This window comes from Ambystoma mexicanum, chromosome 5p, assembly GCF_040938575.1.
Source record: "Ambystoma mexicanum isolate Mex_15411 chromosome 5p, UKY_AmexF1_1, whole genome shotgun sequence".
In the NCBI taxonomy this organism is placed as follows: domain Eukaryota; kingdom Metazoa; phylum Chordata; class Amphibia; order Caudata; family Ambystomatidae; genus Ambystoma; species Ambystoma mexicanum.
In genome coordinates, this window is record NC_090930.1 from 1,355,024,259 (window position 1) to 1,355,050,260 (window position 26,002).

Genomic DNA, 26,002 nt, shown 5'->3' on the forward strand with positions numbered 1-26,002 from the left:
TTGTGCGTAATCTTGCAGAAACAGCAACTGCTTGGTACGATAAGGACTGCAGGCAGGCCAAGGGTCGGCTTATAGCAGTTGTGAAGTGAAGTCAGGCTGGCCAGAAGGGCGTATCGTATGACGCTGAAGGACAAACTGAAGGCATGCATGAAGATGTTTTGGTAAAATTATTGCAAAATTATTGGGAATGGTGATTCAAAATGTTTTTTGGGCTATAATGGGGCGGCTAAAAGAACAGGGCTCAATCTCTTCCGAGGCTCTATCCCAGTACCGTGTTGGGTTGAGCACTACAGGAATCTTTTTGGGCCGAAGGAGCAGCTCCCATGGAAATTAGTTACTCAAGACTGGGTGTTGCGGGTGTATACAACTGTCTCCTGCTGGTACTCACAAATAAAGAGGTAGAGAAAGCACTCCTGTATCAAAAATTGGGCAAAGCCCCAGGACCGGATAGGGTCCTGATAGATTTCTATAGAAACAAACCTACTTTGTGGGTGCCTTACCTGACACAATTATTTAATGCCATCTTGAGCAAAGAGTTGGTGCCTGCGTCTTGGACCACTGTGGAAATTGTCCCCATTTATCAAAAAGAAAAAAGGGCACTCAGGATGACCTCACTTTCTTTAGACCAATTTCATTATTGGACGCAGGAGGGAAAACATTTGCTCGGGCACTATTATTCCATCTAGATGATTGGGCTAAACACAACAGGATCATTGACCACCAGCAGGCAGAATTTTGTGAAGGATTGAGTACAATCGATAAAGGCCTCTGCCTGCAGATGGCATGTGATAAATATGCGGTCCTCAGAAAAGGTTAGCGTTTATGCAATTTTTGTTGATTCATGCACCGCCTTTGACACCATACCGAGGTATCGGTTGAGGAGGCATTACTATCTGCTATCCTGAGACTATACACTGGAAATACTGCAGTTGTCCGCTGGGGAACTGACAGGAGTACAACTGATAATATAGACATCAAGAAGGGCAAACGGCACGTGTGCATCTTAGCCCTGAAACGGGTTTGTATTTTTATTAAAGGAGCTTTTGGACGCCCAAACTGATGCTCCATCCCTTGGCTGGTGATACGTTTCCAGCCTTGCTTTTTGCCAATGACGCAGTGCTTTTATCTCAGTCACCTGCTGGTGCTCGTAAGCAGCTGGAAATCTGTTGCCTTCTGCAAGAGCAATGGGCTGTCAAATCAACGTTAGTAAAACCAAGTCCATGATTTTTAACACTAATGTGAGGCAAAGGCCAAGGGTTTTCAGGCTGGCTTTGTGCCAAGGAGAAACTGAGCAGGTCTCCACCTATGAATACTTTGGGGTGAGAGTTATGACGTCTTGACACCTGGAGAAGGCAAAGCTAATTTTGGTGCGGTATGGTGGTGCTCTTGCCAGATTCACTCACGAGGATGGCAATGGGGCGATGTCTCCGTCACCGCAGGCATATAAAGCACAGACAAGGCAAGCAGCGTTTTATGGGGCGGAACTGTGGGGCCAAATGAATGTCAACATTTTGGTGGCGGTGGAGAACAAATTCATGATAAATGTTCTCGGTTTGCCAAATAGTGTGCCAAATACACCGGCGTTGTTAGAGACCAGTTTGCAGGGAATTGAATCAATCTGCGAGTCACGGCTGGTGCTATACTAGGTTTGCTAGTGGACAAATAAAAACCTACACAAATACAGAGGCGATGGATGTTTTGTCACAGCAAGGAGGTATCTCATTGAAATGGGCTATACATGTCAAACATTTGTTGGGGATCTTTGGTTAAAACCAACTGCTATGGTTCCTCATTCTAAGGTTGAGGTAAAGAGGGCAGTGCTGATCAAAGTGGATCGGGATGTAGTCCTGAAATCCTGGGCCGCTGAATGCTTGGCTCGTTATCTTTCCATTAATAAACTGGTAGGTTGTGAAGACTATTTCAACTACATTAATCTCAAACAAGAAACATCTATGTACTTAAAGTTCTGTTTAGGAATCTTGCTTACTGCAGCACTTTTACATAAATGGAACACTGGCGATTCTGCAAAGTTTACTTTATGTAATGATCTGATGCCATTTAATGTTCATATGCCCAGTCACAAAGTCTTGGAGGAAATGTTTCCTGAAGTCGTGGCTGTAGGACTACTACCGAAGCCATGACATTGTGGTTAAGACTCCGCTGAGGTTCTTGTTGTCTTTGCAACTAGCAGATAAACTGAGGGTTTGCTTGAAGAAGAGAGAGACCTCCCATAGCTCTGTGGGGAAGACTGTGTTGCATTGGTTTGTGAATGAGGCATTATCATATTTTAACTGGTTTCATGATGATGAATTGATGCTTTATATTTTATTGGTGTTAAGCATGTTTTGTGTGTCATTGTTTTATGCATTGTTGCATGACGGTATGTAGAAATAACGCCTATGAACTGGAATTATATATTTTGAATGTGTATTTTATATATTGTAATGCACCCAATCGTTTTAAAATGTCCCTTTTAAACAGTGCATGAGGTAATGTGGTCTTCCCTGCAAGATTGCTTGTTTTTTAAATTCTTTTTCTAACAGGTTTCACATTTTAATAGGTTGACATGGCAGTTTCAATACTGCAAAATGAGTGTTACACAAGCTTGTCTTGGTGTTTGTGCAAAAGGCGTATAAAAAAAGTATTTTCTCCTTTTGGCATACAAAACAAGTGATATGCACGTCATGTATTCTGGTAATCGCGTAATTACCCAATTTAATGGCACTTATTGTGTTCAAATTGGTAGTACTTGGGTGATTGGCTCGCTAAGCATGCATGATGCTGTTTTCTGTAGTCATCTCTCCAATATAATTGTATTTCATCATACACCTGCAGTGCCTATATGACTATAGACCGGAAACTTTACCCTCCAATGTTTCTTGGTTCCTTCCTGGTGGGCATTGTGTGCTCAGATGAATAGATGCTAGTTGGGCTGGGCTAAGCAGGCAGGAAAGTAAAATAAAAGTGTGCGAGTGTGCGGGTGCACACACACATGGGCATGCCCGAGGCAAGACTGCCTCGCTGTGGCCATTAACTTAGTGGCAGTACTGGCATGTATTGTGTGCAGAGGAGTCATGCAGTATTCTATAGTGACAATTATGACATTTTGGGTACATACATCAGGACAGTGTAATGGAGTGTCAATGCAGACATCAGGAAATTGTTTTACAGGACAGTGCTCTCATGTGCTGTAGGCAAGGGCATAAAAGTTGATTAGAGTGGCAATGCAGCCGTAAATATTGTGGGGACAAGTATTATGAAAATGCGCTACATAGTGACAGTGTTTTGTGGATAGAGGGATCAGGAAAATGTGTTTAATGCGTTACCCCACAGAATCAATTATAAATTGCCTGACATTTTATCCAATATTTCTCGTACTGTAAAAACAATATTTCAACCCATTGTAAAAAATGCATTGGGTTGCTTCGGGCTCCTTTGCTATGCTTGTTCACACTAATTATGGGGAAGATGTAAGCCCCACCACGGAAAACATTCACCAGCCGCCTTTGCATTCTTGATCCCCAACTTCTGGATCATTCTAAACTAACCCAATTAATATGTCTGCCATACTAGATTAGGAACCACTTCAGAGCCCCTGCTATGCCGAATGTACTCCCTTCCATGCTTGCCAGGACCCAACCTCATCAGCAACCAATTCTAAAGCTCCATCATGCAGTTTGGTAAGCATGCATGCGCGGTGGTAAGAACAGAAATAAGAATTCATTTAGGGAATTCGGCTTGGAGTCTCTGGAGGCAGGATGCCTTATAGCATTAGGACTAGGACGAGGACGAGGGGATAACATCTGAAGTTTAACACCACTGCTTGAGATGAATTAGCCTTTTCAATATGCTGCAGAGGCGCACAAAGTGTTCTTAATGTATATATTTCTGTTTAACCTTTAACTCCAAAACAAATATCTAATACCTGTTCCACATATTCTTAGGCCCATTAAAACACTAACATTCAATTAAAAATAAGCACTTGTTTCAATCTTGAATATTGTGCTTGACTGGCCAGACAGGGCGGTTATGTATACATTATAAGGATTTATCAAGCATGAGGGTAAAACCATAGACTTACCTAGACAATGTTCAGGTTCTGACACAGACTGATGTTTGGACTTTATCAGAAATACTAGCAAACCAATCGTAAAAGCAGCTATACTCTAAAAAAACAAAATCACAACTAAGTGTTTTTTGATACAAATTATATTTTATTTAGTTTAATTAAAGCAACACAATTTTATCATTAAAATCTCACATGATCGCGATGTGAACCCCGGATAAAAATGTGCGTTAGTCTCCTCCATTTTTCTTTCTTTGGCATATGCCCCCCCTGAGAGTCCAGCATAATTACAGAGAAAACATATTTCCCATTTAAAAAAGTATATATTCCCTTTGTGGAGGATTATACTACACCTCAACACAAAATATTGTGTTGGGTAGGAATCCACTTCTAAATAATTTTAATTTTTTTTCCTCAGTTCTGACCAATATGAAGGGGAAATTCACAACAGTATAACTGAGGACAGAGAAAAACAGCATCACCACTTAAAGCTTTTCTGACAAAGATATCAAATTGAGAATGCATAAACTATTTTAATTAAATGACGGTCACTTTTTTGAGTGACTACATACTACACAGACTTCACAATTTTAAAGCCTAATATTTTCCAGAAAAAAAAGGCTTTTTTTTATTATGAATTCCCTAATTTTAAGACTGTAAACAAGGGAACAAGCTTCAATTAAAGAGGACACAGAATTACAACTAGTGTTTCCATAATCACTGATGTGTTTACATTTAGAATGACAAATTGGCGAACATGAAAGCAAAGCAGAAAATGTGAAAATTCAACAAAGAAAAGCAAGGCAATTATTCTTAACCTTTAGTGCATGTTCTAGCTTTGGGCACCATTCAACAAGGATTTATTGCGAAAGGCACACAAAGGAGAGAAAATCCCAACTGAAATGCGACCCAAGCGGAATACCGCAAAGCGCTTTTTTTTTTTAACAGAATGTTCTTTCCAACATCAATAGAAAATAAAATTGATTGAAGTGGCTGGGCATCTTAAAGAGGAATGGTTATCATCCCACCAGCATATTTTCACAAATTAGCAGCTCTTGCAACTCCAAAATCTGTCTTTACTTGCGGGGCTGATGGATGTGCTGGTTGTACTGCTGCGCAGGAGGAAGTTTTTCTACACTTGGGTGTGGCTTCTGGTGAGCAACCTGAGCGGCAGCTGGAGGGAAGTCCTTATCGCCCTATAGAAAAAGAAAAATGTATGCATCAAAATTTGAAACTACACAATATAAGCAAGAGTATTAGAGAATCCGAATTGAAAAAGGAAATCTTAAAGAGTGGTTATATGGGTCAAAAAAGACCAATTGAAGCATTGTTTCTACATATTATCTAGTCTTAGACGTCCATATTCCTGCTAGGATCACAAGTGTTTCAGAGGTTTCCAGAAAATGGTGGGCAACCTCATTTTGAAAATATATACACAACAGAAATGGCTAGGTTTAAATGCATTTACAACAAATTATACTTCTAGGTCCCATGCTACCACTCTGCCCGCTTGGCTGATCTAGGTCCCCTGCAGTAAGTGAATAGATGGAATTTCTCTGTCAAGTTTGATGCTCTTCTCTTTAAAACCTCAAATAACTGCAGACATTGCTATTTGTCATTATTGAATGTGAAGGATTTTTCCTCTGCTGCCATTAATAATCAGACAGCTTTGTATCGCAAAAGGATAACTGTGGCTACAGAGAAAACAGAAGCATTTAAAACCAAAAATGTGAACTGCGGCCTGTGCACAGAATGAGGAAAAAAAAAAAGAAAAAAAATGTGCGATGTTAACAGCCCATCTGCAACAAGAGTATATGACCAAAGTATATGAAAAGACGCTAGTTATATGCAAAAATCCAGCAACCTGCAGAACAGTCCATTTTGTTTTCTAAAAGCACATTTTATAGAAAAGTGAAAAACCAAAATGTGCCCTGCTTTGTGTCTGTTTCTCTTTACTGGACCGAGAATCATCTTTGTATAAAGAAACATACAGAGATATTAAACATGTAAAACTTCGACATGAGTTTGATTGCAAAGAAAACGTTATAATGTTGTCCTGTTCAAGGTGACAATGGAGAAAAGAAAGCAAGGTTTCATTTGTGAATAAAACAGCAGATTTGGGCCCAGAAGAAAAATTGCAAACATCCCCCTTTGAAGCTGAACCATAAACTGTGACTGTAAAGCTTTTGTTCTGGGAACAGGCCTTTCAGAGCAAAACAAATTCTACTCATTAACAACCCCATTTGACACTGAGCCTACCCAATATGCTTTATAAATACAAAGAGTGAGAAGTGGCCTCCTTTGAAATAATCCGATCTTCCCATTAGCTGGTTTCTTTCAGGTAGAAGGAAATGTGCACCTTCAGAGACTAAAGTCTGGTTCAAGTAATAGAAAGTGTCTGTAATCAATCAAGGGGCGGGGAGCTGAGTCGAAACATAGCTATAAGCAACCAGATTTTAAAGGACTTTGCCATGACAAAGCCTTCTCTGAATTCAAATGCTACAGCTCCAGGGTCAAAGGAACAGATGCCATTTCTGTTACCAGGCAGAGGCACTAGAGATGCAATTTACTATTTTGCTAAGAGAAAAACTGCCTTTTAAGAAATGTATACTTGGGATCACATCTATGCTTGTAACATATAGAAGGAAATGTCCTTGAGAAATAATGTTTTTATTGTTCAGGGTGAAACGTTCCAAGGGCTGAATGCAATACTATAATGTTAGTCTAATTTTGCAAATTAGGCAAATGTGGATATTTTTGTGCAGAAACACAGCGTGTTAATGATTCATATATGCCGGCCTTCGTGCCAGTGAGGCATTCATTCCGAGCCGTGAATGGAATGTGTGTGTAAAAGTATCAGAGAAAACGACAAACATCTATAGCACATGCATCCCATGTGGTGTGGAGATTGAAAACTGCATTCTTTATTTGCCTGAATGAGAGCAATCAGATGAACTGATTAGCAACAATCACATGTGAGGAACATGACGTTTCAGAAAATTACAATTGTTTAATGTAGAGGTCTCCAAGATGACATCAGATCAAATGGGAGGGAAATAGGGTTTAGAAGTCACTCCCATTAGACTACCTTCTTCATTAATATGCCCAATGAGTAAAGGGGATGGTTTAGAGTGATGTTACTTTTGGAAGATTGTCCATTAGATTAGAGAAATGATACACACGTCTATAGGGAATGGTTTCTGATTTATAAAAGTTCATAGTCCAAGATTCTGGAGACTTGCTTGCTTACTCATTGACTGGGATGGACTGGTTGACAGACAAAGAGAAAGGACTGTGGACAACAGAAAGGAGAAAATAATCGATCTTTCCTTTTGGACCCATTTTAGATTACTAGCAGTACACTGTATGAGCCATATCTGGAGTTAGAGACCCAGGCTAGCAAACATACACATTAAACAAACATTTTCAATTTTACAAGCATTTCACATGCAGTCATGTTAAGTAGCCGGTATTTCAATTGAGTTTTCTAGAAAGCGGCTTGAAATTCAGACATGTCCGTTCAGTAAGGGGTGGTTTCTGTTTTCAATCATCAAGGGGAAGTAGAGACTTCGATAGGAAGGAATGTGGCAGTGATGTGGTTTTCTATAAAATGTCAGCTTTATCCTGAGCCCCAAATATGTTTCTATGCATTGTGGTGTGCGCGCATGGTAAAACAAAGATCTAGATGGCAATGAGTTTATTTACAAAACTCCACATTCATGTTAACGTTACATAGAAAAGTGGTGGGACCATTGTGGTCACCATCGACATTGAAATTTCATAGATGTGATTTGTTGAGATTTATTAATTTCTATTGTATTAATAAATAGACCTTTGTGCAACCCTGCATCTCTTGTCCTAAAAGGTGAGGGAGCCTGTAGGGAAAGAGTATTGTAGTCCGAGATTCATAAAAAGGACTTTATTCAATAAATAAAAATGGTTACTCCTGATTTGGGGTGGATATAAATTCGGCCAAACTAGTGCTCACCCCATTAAAACATCCTGCGAAACCTTCTGCTAATGCAGTGGCACCTACATAAATCTTCACAAACTACAGTCGACTTACAGTTTTGAAGCTATGGAACTCTGCCAGAATCCATACCATACAATACCAGAATGTACTTCCTTATCTTACTTACCGCATCAACTCTTCCTTTCTACACTCTTGTTTCCCTGTGGCTTTTAAGCATGTGCTTATTCTTAGGATTCTTAAAAGATTCTTTAAAAAAACCTTCTCTTGATGGTCTTCCCCAGCTAACTTTCGCCTTATTTCTCTTTTACCTTTTCTCTAAAATTCTTGAACGGGCTGACTATTCCCAGGTAACCCGTTATCTGAGTTTTCACTCTCTTCTTCCCCTTTTGCAGTCTGACTTTCATCCGTCTCACTCTACTGAAACTGCAGTTCACATTTCGAATTCTCTACTCACAGCTCATCACTCAAAGATTTCTTCTATTCTTATTATTCTAGCCCTATTTGCAGCTGTTGATACTGTGATTCATTCCCTTCTTATCTCCTCTCTTTCCACCCTGGGCATTTCTGGGTCTGTTCTTAATTGGTTCCTTTAACTTTCGCAACAGACATTCCGTTACCTGGCTGGACATACAGCACTTCCTCTTCTTTATGGTGTGCCCTCCAGGGTTTAGTGTTGTGTCCTCTTTTGCCTCTTACACTGCTCCTCTTTCTGCTCTTAGCTCTTCTTTTAACCTTTGCGCTCATCTTTACGCTGATGATGCAGATTTTTCTTCCTTTGACTTCCTTGTTCTATACTCCACTGTCTCAAGCTGTTTTAGCTGTCCAGAATTGGATGTCTTCTCATTTCCTACATCCCTCAAAAATTGAAGTTCTGTTCTTTCCCTCTATTTTTCCCACCCCTTCTCCCCCTCCTCTTCCCTCCATCTGCTCTTTCAGCATGCAATCTGGGTGTTTGATTTTTCTCTCTTTTCCGCCCCTCCATATTACCACTATTGCTCGTTCCTGTTGCTAAACTCGGTTTAACATATCTTTCTTTTCACTCCAATAAACCACCTTTTTTCTCTGGTTTTCCCCTCGTATTGACTACTACTTTTTTTAAAACAATTTTTCTTTATTTTCATTTAACACCGAACAAACACAAAACAAATGAACAACTCACATTTGCTCTGGCACTTTCGGGTTTGAGTTCATATTGTTCATTATCGATTCGGGTCACGGATAGGCTCCCTCCGCCTCGATCGTGATGTCCTCACGATGGTCTGTGTGCTGCGCACGGGCGGGTCAGTTCTCCTCTCCCCCCCCCGGGTCGCTCAAATCACCTGTGCTATTTCCGTCGTCGTTTCCAAACAGGTCTTGTACGAGAGTGTTCCAGGCCAGTATTTTGGCTCCACTATTTTCTCCCCTTTCCGAGGCTCTGGTCCAGACTGCTGTTTCCGCTATTGCCCATTTTTGTAGATCTACCCACCAGCCGTCTATCGAGGGTCCTGCACTTGCGTTCCATGCCATCGCGATACAGCGCTTCGCCATTATTGTCATCAGATCGTTCATGTTTGCCACATGCACCCTCTGCTTATCACCCCTCGGGAACAGGCCCAGTATGTGCTTATCACCCCTCGGAACAGGCCCAGTATGTAGGGCGCTGGTGACCAAGCCTGCATGTGAATTCCTGCCTTCAACGCCCTTTCCTTTATCGTATTCCAGATGACTGTTACTCTCCGGCACGTCCAGAACATGTGCACCATGTCTGCCTGTTCTTCCTGGCAGCGTGGGCAGCTCTGTGTTTGTCTGTCCCCCATGTTCAACATTCTTTTAGGCGTTAGGTATGCCCTGTGCACTATGTAGAGCTGCATCTGCCTGAACCTTGCGTTTCGGGAAACTTTCTTCGCGTATTGGAGGGCTCTGTGCCATTCCTCATCCTTGAAGGATTGCTGAAGCTCCTCCCATTTTGTTCGAGTGTTCAGTGCCCTGGTGTTGGTGGTGCCCAACAGTTGTTCAAAGAGCCTGGACACGGTGTGTCCTCCCTCGGAAGCATCGTACCAAGTGTCCAGTGGCCCTCCCAGGTCTTCCTTTTCCGGTAGAGTCTCCCACCTCCTCATTGCTTGAACCATGCTATTATACAGTATGAAGTGACCACTGTGTATGTCTTGCTCCTCCACCAGGGTCTGGAAGTCTACCCAGTGCCCTTCTTGCCACAGATCACCTATTTGGCCCACTCCTTTGTCCTCCCATTGTGTTCTGAAGGTTGCCAGGCTTGCGATACGGGTGTCCACCAGTCCCGCCAGGGGCATTTGCCTTGAACAGGGGTCTCATGTCATGCGCTTTCCACGCTCTTTTCCACTGTGCTCGGCCCAATTGGGCTATGTTGGGAAGGGTTTTGGCCTGGGTTGCGTTTATCCACAGGAGTTCTCTTAAGTAGTATCGCTGGAGCTATGGTCAAAATAGTATTGCGTCTATAGTGGTGTCCTCTCCCAGCCACCAAACCACGAATTGAAGTTGAGCGATATTATTTGGCAGCACAAAGTCTGGGAGCTTGATCCCTCCCCATTCGTAGCCCCCTTGTAATGCTCTCAGTGCTACCCTGTTTCTAACACCCTCCCCCCCACAGGAAGACCCTTGTCATGGAGTGTAGTCGTTTAAAAAAGGACCTAGGGATGTTATAGGGGATGTTGGTGAAGTAGTATAGGAATCTGGGTAAGACTATCATCTTCAACAGGGCCGCCCAGCCTATCATCCCCAGCGGTAGTGTTTGACAGAACTGCATGGCATTCTCTATTTTGTCCAGGGCCGCCTGTATGTTTGCCATGTGCGTCTCTGGTGTCGTGGTATACGTCTACCCCCAGGTATCTGAAGGTGTTTAGGGTCCATGTGAGGCCCAAGTGTGGCAGCTGGTCTGATACTCAGGTGCGCCAAGGGAACAGTGAGGATTTTTCCCCGATTGATGATAATTCCCAATAGCTTACCAAATGTTCCCAGTGCCTCTAGTAGGTCTGGCAGGTGGGTACATGGGTCTTGGACATAGAGCAGTACGTCATCTGCGTTTTATCGAGATCTGGTGTTTTTCCCCCCGTCTATCACTATGCCGGCATCCCTGTACTCTGCCCTTAGGAAGGCCGCAAACAGTTCCAGGGCCAAAATGTATAACATCGGAGACAGCGGGCACCCCTGCTTCGTACCCCGCCCTATGTTCCACTCCCCTGAAACATGCCTGCCCGTCGTTACCCTTGCCCTCGGGTCCTTGTAGAGCAACTTTATCCAACGTAGGAACTCCCTACCTATCCCGAAGTGGGCGAGTGCCCCCAAGAGCCAGTCCCAGTTCACTAAATCGAATGCTTTAATTGCATCCAGTGACGCCACTACATATTCCCCCCCTCTCCCTGATCCGTCTTATCATTAACGTGATGGAGTCTGCGGAGATTCCATGCTGTGTTTTGTTCCGGTACATACCCAGTCTGGTCTGGGTGCACCAATGTGGGTATCACCCTTTTGAGCCGGTTGGCTAATGCTGCTGTTAGGATCTTGGAATCTTGATTTATCAGAGAGATCGGTCTGTAAGACCCACAATCGAGGGGCGGCTTCCCTGTTTTAAGTATCGGAACTATTACGGATTCTGACATGCTACTCAGGAGTCTCCCACTCTCAAATGCCTCCTCCAGCGTCTCTAGTAGTCTCGGGGCCAAACTATCTATCTTTTATAGAATTCCCCTGGTAACCCGTCGGGCCCCGGGGACCTTCCTGTCGGTAACTGAGTGATAACTTCCGCCAGTTCCTCCACAGTAAGGGGGGCATCCAGCATTTGGGCCTGCTCCTCTGTCAGTCATAGGCGTCAGATTTCCGCAAATGCGTCCTCAAGGTCTCCCTCGTCCGCTTCCTGTACTTTGGTGTATAGTTTCTTGTAGAATTGCGAGAACATCGTATTTATACCCTCCTGGGACCTTACCACCTCCCCCTGTTTCGAATTGCATTTATCGGTTCCCACTTGGTCTCCTGTTTGGTTAGCCAGGCAAGAGGTCTACTAGGCTTGTCCCCTTCTGCATGCAACCTCTGTATGTACTTCCCATAATCTAGCCGCCCAAGCCTCTCCCAAGCCGCCATAAACTGTTGTCTGAGGTCGCCCAGTTCTCCTCCCTCCTCACCTGCCCGTGCTTCAGCCCACTCTATCTTCCTATCTATCTCATCCAGGGTTTCCCCTCTAAGGCCTCCCGTTTTCCCCATCGCTGCTCCCCTGACCACCACCTTAATGGCCTCCCAAGTCGTTCCTGTGCTGTCCACACTGCCTGTGTTATGCTCGAAATAGTCGTCTATTGTGGGTTGGATATGATTCTGGAATTCCCCGTCTAGCAGTGCTTCTGCCCTTAGTCTCCATGTGGGTAATGGGGGGCTCTCCTGTACGTGTGTGCCCATGTTGCTCCCAATGGGGAGTGGTTCGTGCGTGAATGTGTGCGCCAGTGAATTCACCTAATGTTTCTTTGCCCGTAAATAGTCAATTCGAGTGAATGGCCCGTGTGGGGCGCTGTAGTGCGTGTATTCCCTTTCGCACCCATGTACCTTTCTCCAGACGTCTTCTAGCTCGAGCAGGTCCAGTATCTTCTGTAGTACCCGCGCTGGTGGCGCGGCTCTTTTTTTGCGTTTGTCGTCAGACCGGTCTAGCCAGGGGTTTGGTGTGCAGTTGAGATCACCGGCCCAGATGGTCGTGGCGTTCCTATACGGGGCCAGCCGGGGTGTGAGTGATTTAAAGAAATCTGTTACATCGTGTTTTAGGGCGTAGGTGTTCACCAGACACCTCCGAGTTCTCCAGCATTCCGTGGACGATCAGGACCCTGACCCCGGCGTCTCTTTCCTGTTTGATGAGCTGAAATGGGGTGCCCGGGGCGATCCAGGTCACCACCCCCCTTGCATAGTTAGAGTATGTTGAGCTATACATCTGACCGCCCCACTTCTTGGCCACCTTGGCTTGTTTTTCCACCGTCAGATGGGTCTCCTGCAGCATTGCAATGTGGACTTTTGCTTTATTTAGCCAAGCGTAGACCCTCAGTCTCTGTTACGCTCACCTGGTTCCCACGGGGGCGTTGACCGGAACTGGGCCGCTGTTTCCACCAGCGTGACGTGTAGCGCCGAGATGACTGACTGGACTGGCCCGCTCAGCCTACTTCGTCTGGCTCGCAGGAATATTCTTCTGCAAAGGAGAGGGGAATTAACCACCCGTGGAATTGAGTGTCAACCCACCTTCCCCACTCCTCTTGTCTTCCCACAGATCACTCTTGATGTCCCCTCCTTAGTCTCACCTGATGGTTTGGAAGGATGAGCTCTCCATCCTGCGTCGACCGCAGGGGCGCGTTGATGACCAGTTACTTCACTGGCGTAGAGGAATTGGTGGCTGTCCGGGCGTGGTTTAAATAGCCTTGGAAGAAGTTCCAGGTAAGTATTCCTCCACAGTCCCACCCAAGTAACAAAATAGTCCCTTCAGTAAAATAGTCCCTCCTAAGCCTCATTTGGCTTGAGTCTTCATGCAGCATGGTCTGTCTCAGGTGAGTATGCAGCATGGTCTGCTTCAGGTAAGTTATCAATAATGAGCCTTGCGCCCATGGCGCCAGGACTGCACCCAAACAGCCCCTAACTGGGGCTTTTGAGCATGCTCCAAGTGGCATGATGCCTGTTTCCGGGGCTGCTGGGCCTGGTCTGGTCTTCCGGGGGCAGGCATCATGACAGTCTCTTGATGTAGGCGTTTAGCCCTCTGATGTTCCATGGGACCACATTTAGTTCATCCTGTTTTTTTTTGGCCGATTCCAGTGGCCCACTCGTTCCCATCGGCCGTTTTGGTTTTTCCTTCCCTGGTATGCTGACTTGGGGAGCCGGTCCATCACCTTTTCTCCGTTATTCTTTTGGTAGTTTGCAGATCCTCTCCCTCTCGCTTCTCCCCATGACCCTGCTGACCGCTCCGCTGCCAATGTCTGTTTTTTACTGGTTCTTTTCCTTAGTGTTCCTCGCCGGCTTCCCGCTTTCGGGTGCAGCCTCACTTGTACTCTTTCGTTGCCTTTGCCATGTCCCCATCGCTCAATATGTCTGCCTCCTCTCGTGCCCTCTTTTAAACAAACTTAACCACACAACTACAACTACTATGAGCCAACGCCGAGCCTCCCACCCCCTGCTCGGGCCCAGCCACATTCCAGGTGCCGCCCTCCTTTCCGCAGGCGCACTCATCGCAGCGTAGTGTGTTATAACCGACACTGCAAACCTTGTCTCTACTTGGGGTCCCCTCTGTGGGTCTTGGCGGTCCAGTTCTGGAGGCCTCGAGCTCCTGGTTTAAACCACTGGTTTGGGCCATTGGTTCTCGTTCTACTGATTATTCTGCTATATCTTGTTTCAGCAGGATGTCCCTAGTGTCTTGTCCCAGTGAGGTATTATGGCATCCGGTGGCCCACTGGAGTGTCCCCCTCTCTTGGTTGTGGGATCCCCTGTTGGTCCATCCACTCCTGGGCGTCTGCCGTGGTCTCGAAGATCTGTGTCCTCCCGTTGTGCAGGATTTTGAGCATGGCGGGTACAGTAGCATGAATTTCACCCCCGCCGCCCAAAGGCGCTCTTTGGTCAGCCAAGAACTGGGCTCGCTGTCTTTGTACAAGCGCCGTATAATCTGGGTAGATGGTTATCCTGGCTCCATTGTGCGTTATCACTCCGCCCTCTCTTGAGAATGTCAAGATTTTCTCCCTGTCTTTAAAGTTCAGGATCTTCGCGATCATCGGTCTCAGTGGCGTGCCCGGGCGGGCTACAAAGCCCTGGGACAGGGTCCCTGCACCTACTTCCTGGATCAATAAGTTCTCTATATAGGCTGTGGGGTCTCTGCCTTCCTCCCCCTTCCGGCAGCCCCACAATACGCACATTGTTGCGTCTGGCCCGGCCTTCCGCATCTTCGGCCCTCCGTTCCAGTGTTCTGATCCGTTCCAGCGCCTCTGACATTTGCGATTGGGAGGTGGTCCCGTTCGCTGTGTTGCCCTGTACTTGTTCCACTGTTGTCACTCTCTCTGCTAGGTTCCTTGTGTCCTGCCTGAGGAGCCCCACGTCCACAATCACTGCGTCCAGCTTGCCCTCTATCGATGCCTTTAACGCCTCTATGGCCTCCAGGATACTGCCTTCCACCGGTCTGATCTCCCCTTGCGTGGCGTTCGATGTAGCCGTGTCCTGCCCAGTTGCCCCAAGTTGTGGGTCTTTGTTCTTGCGGGCGAATATCTCCATGCTCGTTTGCCTCCTCCTGCTACCTTTGTTTGTCAGGCATGCTGATGTCTGTGGCCTTGTGACTCAGTGCTTAGATATGGGCGGTGTGCTCCCAGATGGCCTCCTTTTTGTGGCCGGCACCCTCTCCTTCTTGCGGGCTCTCTCAGTCTCAGCCCTGCTCCCCTCGAGTATCCGTCTAATCCACCGCTTCTAAGCGCTTCCTTGGGGCTTGTTTTGCGAGGTCCGTGCCCACTCTTGAAGGTGTGGGCTTACTGGCTCCTGTTGGGCCGAGGTCTCCTTTGTGATCCTGCCCGTATGCTGTCTGCTCTTGGGTGGCCTTTTCCGCCTCTCCCTCGCTGTTGCCTGGCAGTTATGTCTGCTCAGTTCGGCTGTTTGTCAGCAACCACACCGGGGAGACGTTATGTCTTCTGTTTCCCCCATGGAGTGGGGCTGTCCCTGGCCGTTTCAGTTGCCCCAGCGTATTGGAAGAGGACTGGCAGGTCAAGGAGCCACTCTCCGCCTTGTGTGGTGGCCGTATTATGTGGGTCAGGGGTCTCCCTGCCACCCCGGGGGCTTCTGTTCGGTTGTGGCTCCCTCCTTGCCTTTCCTCCTCCCTTTGAGAGTCTGTCGCCCAAGTTCTGTTTTAGGTGGGCTGTGGCCCACATATGCTCCGTGACTCTTGGGTTAGCCCCCTGACCTGGGGCCGGGCACTGTTCCCCGGCTCCCCGGGGTCTTCCGCCCCAGTCTTGCGGGGTACCTTTTTGGGTTCTCCTGGCTGCGCCCTTGTAAGCTGCAGCACCGCCTCGGCTTCGGGCCGGTGGCTGCTTGCATGCCTCTCGCTGTTGGGGGCCAGGGCAGCCACTCACCGGGCTACGCAGGGCTCCCCCGCCGCTGCGTGGGCATGTTCCGGCAGGGCTCCTGTGTGCGGGGGAGCACCCTGTCAGTGCCTCGGGCCGCGGGTGCCACCGCCTTCCTTGTTCCTGGTTTCCTCTTCTGCTGTCCTCGGCCGCCCGCTCCTCTGCCCGTCTCAGCACGGCGCAGCGGTGCGCGCCTCGTTCTTCGCCCGTGATGGAGTGGGCGGGCGGGCTTGACGCCTCTCTCGGTCTTCCGTCGGGTGGTGTGCAGGTGTCCGCTGGGCCTCCCTTCTTAGTCAGCGGTCTGTGCTCTTGCGCCTGGATGTCTCGTGTCTCAGCTTCCTCTGTCCCTCGGAGCGCGGACAATCACTTAGTGGGTCGCGTCTGCCATTTTCTTTGTGGTGGTCCCGCGCCTCCTTCCTGCTTTGTTCTGGCCTTTCCAAACTCCGATTTTGTTCGGGCTTTCGCTCGAGCACGCTCTGGACCCCCCGGGTGCCTTTCCCTCGATTTGTTAGTGTTCTCCTGCTTATTTTCGGTCGTTTACAAGGATCATGTGGAGGATCACCCAGGAGCTCTCAGTGACTCGCTTACTCTCGCATGGCCGCCAAGCCACGCCCCCCACTACTACTCATTGTTATGGCTTAGTCTCCCCGCTTGCCATCTTTTCCCTCTTCGTTCTATTTAGAAATCTTTTAGCCTTTTTTCTCCAACCTCTGCGTTCCTTTATTACTACTTCTTTACTCTCAATCTCATTACTTCCCTTTGAATCCCGTCTTTTGTATAATTTTCTCTCAATCGAAAGTGTACTCACAGCCTGGCCCCCCCCTCCATCTCTCCTCCTTCAGTCAATGGTCTGGCAATGTGTTTTCTTCATGAAGACATGAGAGTGACAGAGGAGGCAGTTGTTGGAACATGATGCTAGGAGCTGCTCTGGGGCCCATCAGCAATCAGTCTGAGACACATAGTACCAAGTCAGAGAAACAGTGTTTACCAGCGTCAGAGGACATCACTACCAGCCTGCAATTTATTAATTCATTTGGACATCAGACCTTGCTTGTAGAAAGAATAATGGAGAGGGGGCGCAAAGTTACAGTGTACTTGCTTGAAATGACAGTGGTGAATTTCAGGGGATTTGTTACTTTGAATCTGATCAACTTAACTGTCTCTTAACCATGCTTTTTTCCCACTGGAAAAAAATAGGTCACAAAAAATGTGTGATATCCATGTCCGCTCCGCGGACACTCCCTGTTCGCTCCACGGACAGGACACCGATTGGGTAATCGGCTTGCGTCATGTCCGCGGACATGCGACGTGTTCGCTAATTGGCTGGGATGAAGCGCGAGGTGCGTCAGATTGTTTCGATGCGCCTGCCATCTTGGATCTGTGTTTGGTGTCCGCGGACATCGCAGTAGAATACACAACATTGCACTTGTTAAACTTATCAAATAATCTTTGGGGAGGTGAGGGGTGATGAGGTTGGGATGGGATATGGCTGCAAGAAGCAAAAACAGGTGTGTTTTTGTCGCGAAAGTCACAGTAGATTTGTGATTTGGAGGTGTTCCACAATACGTGCCTAAAGTACAGGTGAAAGAGATTGCATTTTGGCATTCAAGGGATGGAGATGTATAATCATGGAATTGTGGACTTGTAAACATAGATTGTTGCTTCTGCAGTCTGTAACCCGAAACTTACCATGTGGTATTACAGAGTAATACTACATTCCAAATGCCCGTTCCTCTATATTGTTTATATTGGTTGCCCAATATTTATAATTTCAGGTTATTTTACACTTTTATTAAAACGCTTGATGTTTATAAACCGATGTGCTGGTGTTACACCAGAGCGCGGCAAATAAAGGGCTAATGATGTCTGTGTTAAAATGTAATTAAAATAATAATGGAGTCAGACTGGCGCCCCCTAGAGCCTGGCATCTCAGGCAGCCACCTGCAGTGCCTAATGCACATGGATCAGAATAACAGTTCTCATGGATGCGGTGAGGCAAGTTGTTGCAAACTAAGAATGTAGGTTGATTCTGAGTGAAGGTCACCAGCTTTGAATTTTTGCTTGCGAGCTAAGGAAGCCACCACATCGGACATACAGTAGAAGGTTCAATTGTTTTTTGACCTTGAGAGAAAGGGACCATTCCGAAAGGAACTGAATGAAAGGAGGTTTGTAATGATGAAGATATGATAAGGTCATGCATTCCAAAACTGGGCTAAGGAACATGTAAATTCAGTTCAGTAAGAATCGCTGGTGCGAAAGCAGTGTGCGTTACGGTCTGAGGTACGCCAAGATAATGGAAATGGTGAATATAATTTAAGTTTGATTTTTGACGATTGTATACCCGAACGAGCATCAACTTATTATCTGACCATTTTTTCTGGGTTACATTCTATTAGTTTGTTCTGTGTGGCATATTGCAATGAAACACAAGTACAACCTTTGTGTGTAGTGGTCTTTTTAACGTGCACATGGGGAGTCCAGCATCGAGGTGCATGTAGACCACCACTCTGTTCCCCCAGGTTCAATGCTAATATTTCATTAAAATGTCATGTATGACCATCTCGAATTGTGTATCACTTTCCACGTCGTTTTCTCTCTGTTGAGATTGTTTCATGTCTGTGCTAATTGTAGTTTAAACTCTATGCCGAATTAATAAGTCAATAGATAAATTGTAATAAAGATCGGCTAGTGAGACACATTTCTGTTATGTTTTTGAAACAGGTACATCCTGCCAGTCTGTGATTGTCAGATTCCAGATGCCAACTGATGTGTTTTTTAACCGGCAGCTGCACATAGTTGTGAACAACTGGATCACAGTGACTTTTTTGGGACGATCGCCAATGGTCCATATGCCCTTACGCTGTACTAGCGATTAGGAGCAACATAACATCCTTTACGGTGGTCTAGCCCCAAGTTGATGCAGAAGCACTGGAATTCACTGTGCGACCCAAGCGCTTCTTTTACCGAAAACGAACACCTTGTGTATGCAAAAAGAACAACGCGTACCTCATGTCATACATTTTGGATCGCGAGCGATGAAACATATTTGCAATTTGATTGAATATGGCAATAGTCGGATGTTCTTGGAGCATTTATTGTAAAATAAACGTACTTTACAAATTGTACAGTGTTTTCTCTTAAAGTAACATTTAATATTCTGAATTGTGACATGCAGTGTTGTGAGTCAATGTGTGTTGATTTTCAGGTTGTGCGTCACGTATGGGATTATGGGCGCATTTGGCTACGCTGACGAGGAACGTCACCGAGAAAGGTGGAGTATTTCACTAGGTTTGGTGATGTGAAGCTCAGGGGCGGGGCATATGATTTAGTGACGTCAGGGCAGTTTACCTTAGGCCGATGCAGCAATGGATAAGATTAGCACAAGATGGCCACGCCCTGCTGCCAGATTTCGCATGTTTACAAAAGAGGAAAACTAAGGTAAGGTGCATTGGAAATGTTTGTGCGATGGTTCAACGTATGTATAAAAATACATGCCCAAACCCTCGGGACAATAATATTTTCTGAGCATTGCACTTGTGAAATTTATCAAATAATCTCTGGGGAGGTGAGGGGTGATGAGGATGGGATGGGATATTTCTGACCCGATTCCGAATGAGTTTACAAAGTTTGGTGGGATTCTGTCATGAGGGGGGAAATTAGGGGGGGTCCCAAAATAATGTAATGGCTTATAAATGAGGTGCCATTTGACAAATCTACACTTAATTTGGCAAACTGATAATAGATCTAGATATAAATGTTTTTGTGAAGTTTGGTGGGATTTTGTCAAGAGGGGGCAAAATTAGAGGGGGGGGGTGCCAAAATAATATAAAGGCTTATAAATGTGGTGCCATTTGACAAATCTACACAAAGGTTTGCAAAAAGATTATAGATCTAGATATAAATGTTTTCGTAAAGTCTGAATGGATTTTGTGAAGTGGGGGCTAGGTTATATGACGATTGTATGTGCATTCATTTGACACTTTTGACAAAATAAAACGTGGGTAGATTTCCAGCAAACTCGCGTAAGGCGCATTGGCAAGGATCTACAAACATGGTTTTGCAAATGTGCCAGTGCTTTATTATTTGACAAATAGCGGTATACTTTTAGTGACTGAGGGGTAGCCTGTGGCCATGAGCAGTGGCCAGACTGTCCGGTTCATGGAATAAGGTCATGATCCGGACAATCTGGCTAGTGACCATGACCACAAGGGACAAAACATAGGATTAAAGTGGCCATGTCCACTTGGGACTGGCTTTGTGGTGAAGTTATTTGAAATTAGGGAAGATTAGTGGCCATGATGGAAAAGGATTTTCCTTCCTACACCGGGATGCCATACCACGGTGGTGTCGCGAGTTATGGTTGCTTAGTTTACCAGGACTGGCACATTTCAGGGGTTTTTCGGTTTTACTTGGAACCATAACGTCCCTTTAACAACTTTTTTTTACTGAATTTCATAGGTTTTTAGTACGGCAACTTAACCATAACGACCCTTCAACAAAGTGCTATATATATTATATATATATATATATATATATATATATATATAATACATTACTCACCGTAATCGTATTTCTGATGCTTGTATCTGCTTAGATTCACATGCTGTGCATAGGCCGACATCTAGTGGAAGCTGCGGAGTATTAGTTTTTTTTTCGAAACTCGAAAATGGGCTTTGACACAGGGCGTGCCAGTAATACTATCCCTAGTGTGACGTCCACTGTGCCCATGATCCCTCAAGCGTCTAGGACCCTCAGGTTGCATTTTTTCTGACATGAGGTAGCATGAGGAGTAGCATAAGTACAGAATATCCAAGCAGATAGAAAGATAAGACCACAAGCATCCATGCGCCTTCTCTCAGAGGGGAGGAAGGGTGGGTCGCATGTGAATCTAAGCAGATACAAGCATCAGAAATACGATTACGGTGAGTAATGTACCCCTTCTGAGGCTTGTGGAATCTGCTTAGATCACATGCTGTGCATAGATTAGCGAGCAGTGTTAGGAGGTGGGATGTGAGAAGGGTCAGGAGCAAATAAATGTCTAAGAACCACTTGTCCCACTTGAGTATCTGTCTTGGAATGAGTGTCAATGCAGTAGTGCCGAGTAAAGGTGTGAATAGAGTTCCAAGTAGCTGCTTTGCAAATGGTACCAAGGGGTACATTTGCAATGAAAGCCAGAGTGGCCCCAATGCCTCTTGTAGAGTGGGCTCTTGGCGTGAAAGGCAGAGTCTTTTCAGAAAGGGAGTAACACAGCTGGATACAATTTATAATCCACTTAGAGATGGCACTTTTAGAGACGCAATCTCCCTCTCTGCCTGTATCTACAGAGACAAACAGTTGGTCTGTTTTCCTTAGCGGCCTGGTTTTGTCTACATAGTATAGGACCGCCCTACGCACATCTAGGGTGTGTAGTTTCACCTCAGCAGAGATTTGGGGTTCTTGGAAGAAAGCCGGAAGCTCAATGGACTGGTTAGCGTGGAATTTAGAAATAAACGTAGGTGAAAACCTAGGGTGTGTACATAAAACCAGTTTATCTTTATGAACAGTAAAGAAAGGCTCCTGCACTGACAGAGCCTGAATTTCACGGACCCTTCTTATTGATGTAATGGCTACTAAGAAGGCAGTTTTATAAGTCAGGTGTTTGAGACTGCTTTTATCCATGGACTCGAATGGGGGGCCCATGAGTTTAGCTAGCACCACATTAAGGTCCCATCCTGGTGGTGGGTTAGAAATTGGAGGGTGGAGTCTCTTTACCCCTTCCATGAAAGCTTCAACCACTGGCACTTTCCACTACGATATTTTGTTATGTGAGGTGGTGTATGCTAACAGAGCTGCCAGGTGTACCTTTAGTGAATTTAAATACCAACCCTGCGACCAGCAGGTGGAGCATGTTGGTGACAATAGTGGAAGGAGTGCAATCAACTGGGTTGAATTGCTTATTCTGGCACCAGATAACAAATCTTTTCCATTTGTCAAAATAACAGTGCCTAGTGTTGGGCTTCCTAGATTCCTTTAGGATGTCCATGCACCTCTGTGGTAAGTTGAGGTGTCCAAACTCTACGACTTCAGGAGCCATGCTGCCAAGTTCATTGAGCTGGGTTGAGGATGAACGGTTTTACCTTGGTGCTGGGATAGTAGGTTGTACCAGCACGGGAGTCTGATTGGTTTACACATTGTTAGCCTGCGCAGGTGTGGGAACCACGGTTGTCTCGCCCACATGGGAGCAACTAGGATGAGCGTCATCGATTCCCCGTGCATCTTGTTGACCACCTTCCTCAGGAGTTGGTGGAAAAGCGTAAGCAAAAATCCCTGACCAGTTCGACCACAGGGCGTTCCCCTTGGAACCTGGCTGGGGAAACCTGGATGCGAAGTCTGGGCATGGTCTGTTTTCGCTTGTGGCGAATAGTTCTATAGTGGGGAAACCCCACTGTGAGAAGAGGTCTTCTACGACTTCTCTGTGTAGAGACCACTCGTGTTCTCTTGGGCGAGGATCTCTGCTCAAGGCGTCTGCTAGAGAATTGAGATCCCCTGGAACATGTTGAGATGACAGGTAAATGTTCTGTCTGAGTGCCCATATCCAAATTATTTGGGCAAGCTTGGACAGATTTGGCGAACAAGTCCCTCCCTGCTTGTTTAGGTAGAACATCGCTGTTGTGCAGTCTGTTAAGATCTGCACTGACAGGTTTTAACAGGTGGGGCTCGAACGCTCGAAGCGCTCTGAAGACTGCCAGAAGCTCTAGCAGATTGATATGATTCTTGGCCACTGTGTGAGACCAGAGACCCTGAGCTTTGTGGTGAAGAAGATGTGCTCCCCACCCTGACAGGGATGCATCTGTAGTGACTACTGCCTGCATTTCTAGATCGTAAAAGGGTTTCCCCTTTGGCAGGTTCTCTCTTGTCCACCAATGAAGACTCTGTACCAGTGTTGGCGAAACGACCACTAGATCGTCCCACTGACCACTTGCCCGAGACCACTGTTTCGCCAACCATTCTTGCATGGGACGCATCTGCAGACGCGCGTGGGGGACCAGGTAAATACATGACGCCATCATGCCTAGCAAACGCATCGCTTTGCGCACCGTTATCTGGCGACCGGGCTGATATTGAGGAATCTGCAGTAGTATATTCCAAATTCTTTCCTCTGATGGAAAGGCCAACCCCTCTTGAGTGTTTAGCACAGCTCCCAGGAACTGTTTGGAGGTGCTTGGCACCAGGCTTGATTTTTTCTCGTTTATGGAGAAACCCAATTCGAAAAGGAGGTTGATCGTTCTTTGAATGTTTGAACTGCAAATTGCTGGGGTCTCCCCTGTGATGAGCCAGTCATCCAGGTAAGGGTACACTGGGATTGCCTCCCTGCGTAGGTGTGCTGCCACCACTGCCAGAACCTTGGTGAATACCCTTGGAGCCGAGGCTATACCGAAGGGCAGCACCTTGAACTGGTAGTGCTGACTGTCCACCTTGAAGCGCAAGAATCTTCTGTGCGCTGGGAACATAGAAATATGAAAATAGGCATCTTTCATGTCCAATGTTGCCATGTAATCCCCCCCCCCCTTTTTTTTTTTGGGAGGGGGTTTACCTCTTGGAGAGTAGTCATGCAAAACTTTTGTAGCTTGACATACTTGTTTGTTGCAGGGCGTAAATCTAAGACTGGGCGCATTGTTAGATTTTTGGCACAAGGAAGTAAGTTGAATAAATACCCTTGTTTACCCGTTTGCCCGGGACGAGTTCTATCGCGTCCTTTTCTAGAAGATTGACGATCTCCTCGAGGAGGATCTTCTGGTGGTCCAAGGAATGTAGTTTGTGTCGTGGGGGGGTGGTTTCGGGGACGCTCGAGCAGTTCTATGCAGTATCCTGTGGACACTGTGGACAGCACCGATCTGTCCGAGGTGATCCCTTTCCATGCTTGGGTGAAGTTGGTATGCATCCCCCTACTGGAGATGCGTGGGAAGGGACCCTGATCTCGGCGTCGCTGTTTTGCGGGAGGCGTGCTGCCTCTGCTGGGGCTGCCTCTTCCCTTGCCATGGCCCTTCTCGTTTCCCCGGTTATAACTTTGGGTATACTGCTGGTTGTTAACCCATGATGTGGCCTGCCCCTGAGAATAGTTGGAGCCTCTTTGTGAATTTTGGCCGCGTGGGCGACGAAAATTGCCATTCCCTCTCCAATTAGGGGGCTTGTTGGTCAACTGTGCCAGGGATTTCAGAGTCTCATACTCGTCCTTGGCATTTTTTAATGCATCCTCTACCGCCTTGCCAAACAGTAGATTAGGCTCCACCAGCACGTCGATTAAGGATGCTTGTGTCTCGGGTTTAAACCCTGACTGTCTTAGCAAAGCATGCCTCTTAATGACAGAGCTCTCTGCCAATAGCCTGCCAGCGTTATCCGCGGCATCAACGGTTGCCTTAAGGATGCAACCGGACACAGCTCTGCCCTCCGACACAACTTGGGCCAACTGGTCCTTTTAAGGTTCCGGTGCGGAGTAAGTGCAGCAACTTGCTCCCACTGGTGGCAGTTGTAACTAGCCAGCAGAGTGGTGGAGTTGGCAATCCTTGCCTGGTAGTGGAGGCTACTTTCCTTCCCAACCCGTAGATCTTCCTGCTCTCTTTGTCGGGTGGGGCCTCAGACGAAGATGGGGGTGTTCCAGCCCTCTTCTGGGTATTAGTCACTACCAGGGAGTCCGGTTTCAGTTGCCCCTTTATGTAAAGCGGGTTTGATTGGGCAGCCCGGAACAATTTTTTGATTCTGGGGTTTACCGCCCTGGTGAGGTTAGGATTGACAAGGGAATGATCAATTCTCCTCTGTATAGACTTGAGAATAGAGATGGCCTGAGCAATGGCTCTCTTTTCCCCTACTAGTTCCTCGGCAAGGTCCCTCTTCTCCTGTGCTCCCTGGGCGTCTATGCGGAAGTGTTCAACTGCTCTAGACAAAACCTCATTTAGGAGAGGTTGGTTGTCGACTGGAGAGTCGGTAACCTGAGGTTCTTTGCCTACCGGGGAGTCTACTCTGTAGATTTCTGGGTCATCTTCCTCTTGGTCCAGGACATCCCCATAGTAGTCCACCCCAGTTTGGTCGCCCAACGTTACCAATTCTGGATCCTCATCTTGTAGTGGATCCCGACTATACTGAGTGTATGGCTGTACGTAGAAAGGGTCAGAAGACCGACCTTGCGTTGGTGGTTCAACTCGAGGTTTATTACCAGGGGGTAGCGGGTCCCTAGACCCTGAGGGAGTAGCCCCGTCAGGTGTATAGGAGAGGAAGTGATCTGGGTTCTTGGCATAGAGGTCCGCTAGGGATGACATCCTAGACATAACCCTGTCTATATCCTCACTGGACCATTCATTGGAGCTGGGGATTACCCTTTCCTGGGAATGTTTCCCTGCTAGGACCCGACTAGACCTATGGGCTTGTGCAGGGGTCTTGGTTAGCTGTTTATCAGAAGACCTAGCACTGTCTTTGTGTACCAGAGGAGTAGAAGAATCCTGAGAGGGTTTCTTCTGCTGTTTTCCCCCCTCTCCATGAGTGGAAGAGTGCTTCCCTGGTGTTTTCACCGTCTGAGGTTTTTGACGTCTGGCGTCAAGATTCGGGGGTAGTGTCCCTTTCCTTAGAGTGAGGACGTCGGGAAACGGGAACTACCGTCGAGCGGTCTGCTGACACCGACTCCTGGAGCGCGGCCTAGGGATGGAGGTCGGCTTCGTCTTCCGACGATCGTAACTCCATTACTTTGGTGAGTGAGGCACACTTGGCAACAGTGGATGGTTGCCTGGTGTCATGCGGCGATCTTGACCGAGAACGCCCAGAGGATACCGATTTGGTGGACCGTTCCTTGCGTGCCTCTTTCAGAGAACTCAACACGATCGGCGAGTCTCGGTTGGACTTCGAGTGTTTAGTGGAAGTGGTGTGGGTAGC

At 46.6% G+C, this 26,002-nt stretch overlaps 1 protein-coding gene across 1 annotated transcript in view; it reads right to left on the minus strand.

Annotated features, from left to right (window-relative positions):
- Positions 1–4,193: 4,193 nt before the first annotated feature.
- DAP (death associated protein) overlaps positions 4,194–26,002 on the minus strand; it is a 121,926-nt gene continuing 100,117 nt past the window's right edge. Inside the window, exon 4 of the mRNA XM_069613756.1 lies at positions 4,194–5,262. Coding sequence (XP_069469857.1) covers positions 5,143–5,262 — 120 coding nt within the window. The 3' untranslated portion in view covers positions 4,194–5,142. The remainder of the gene's footprint in view (positions 5,263–26,002) is intronic.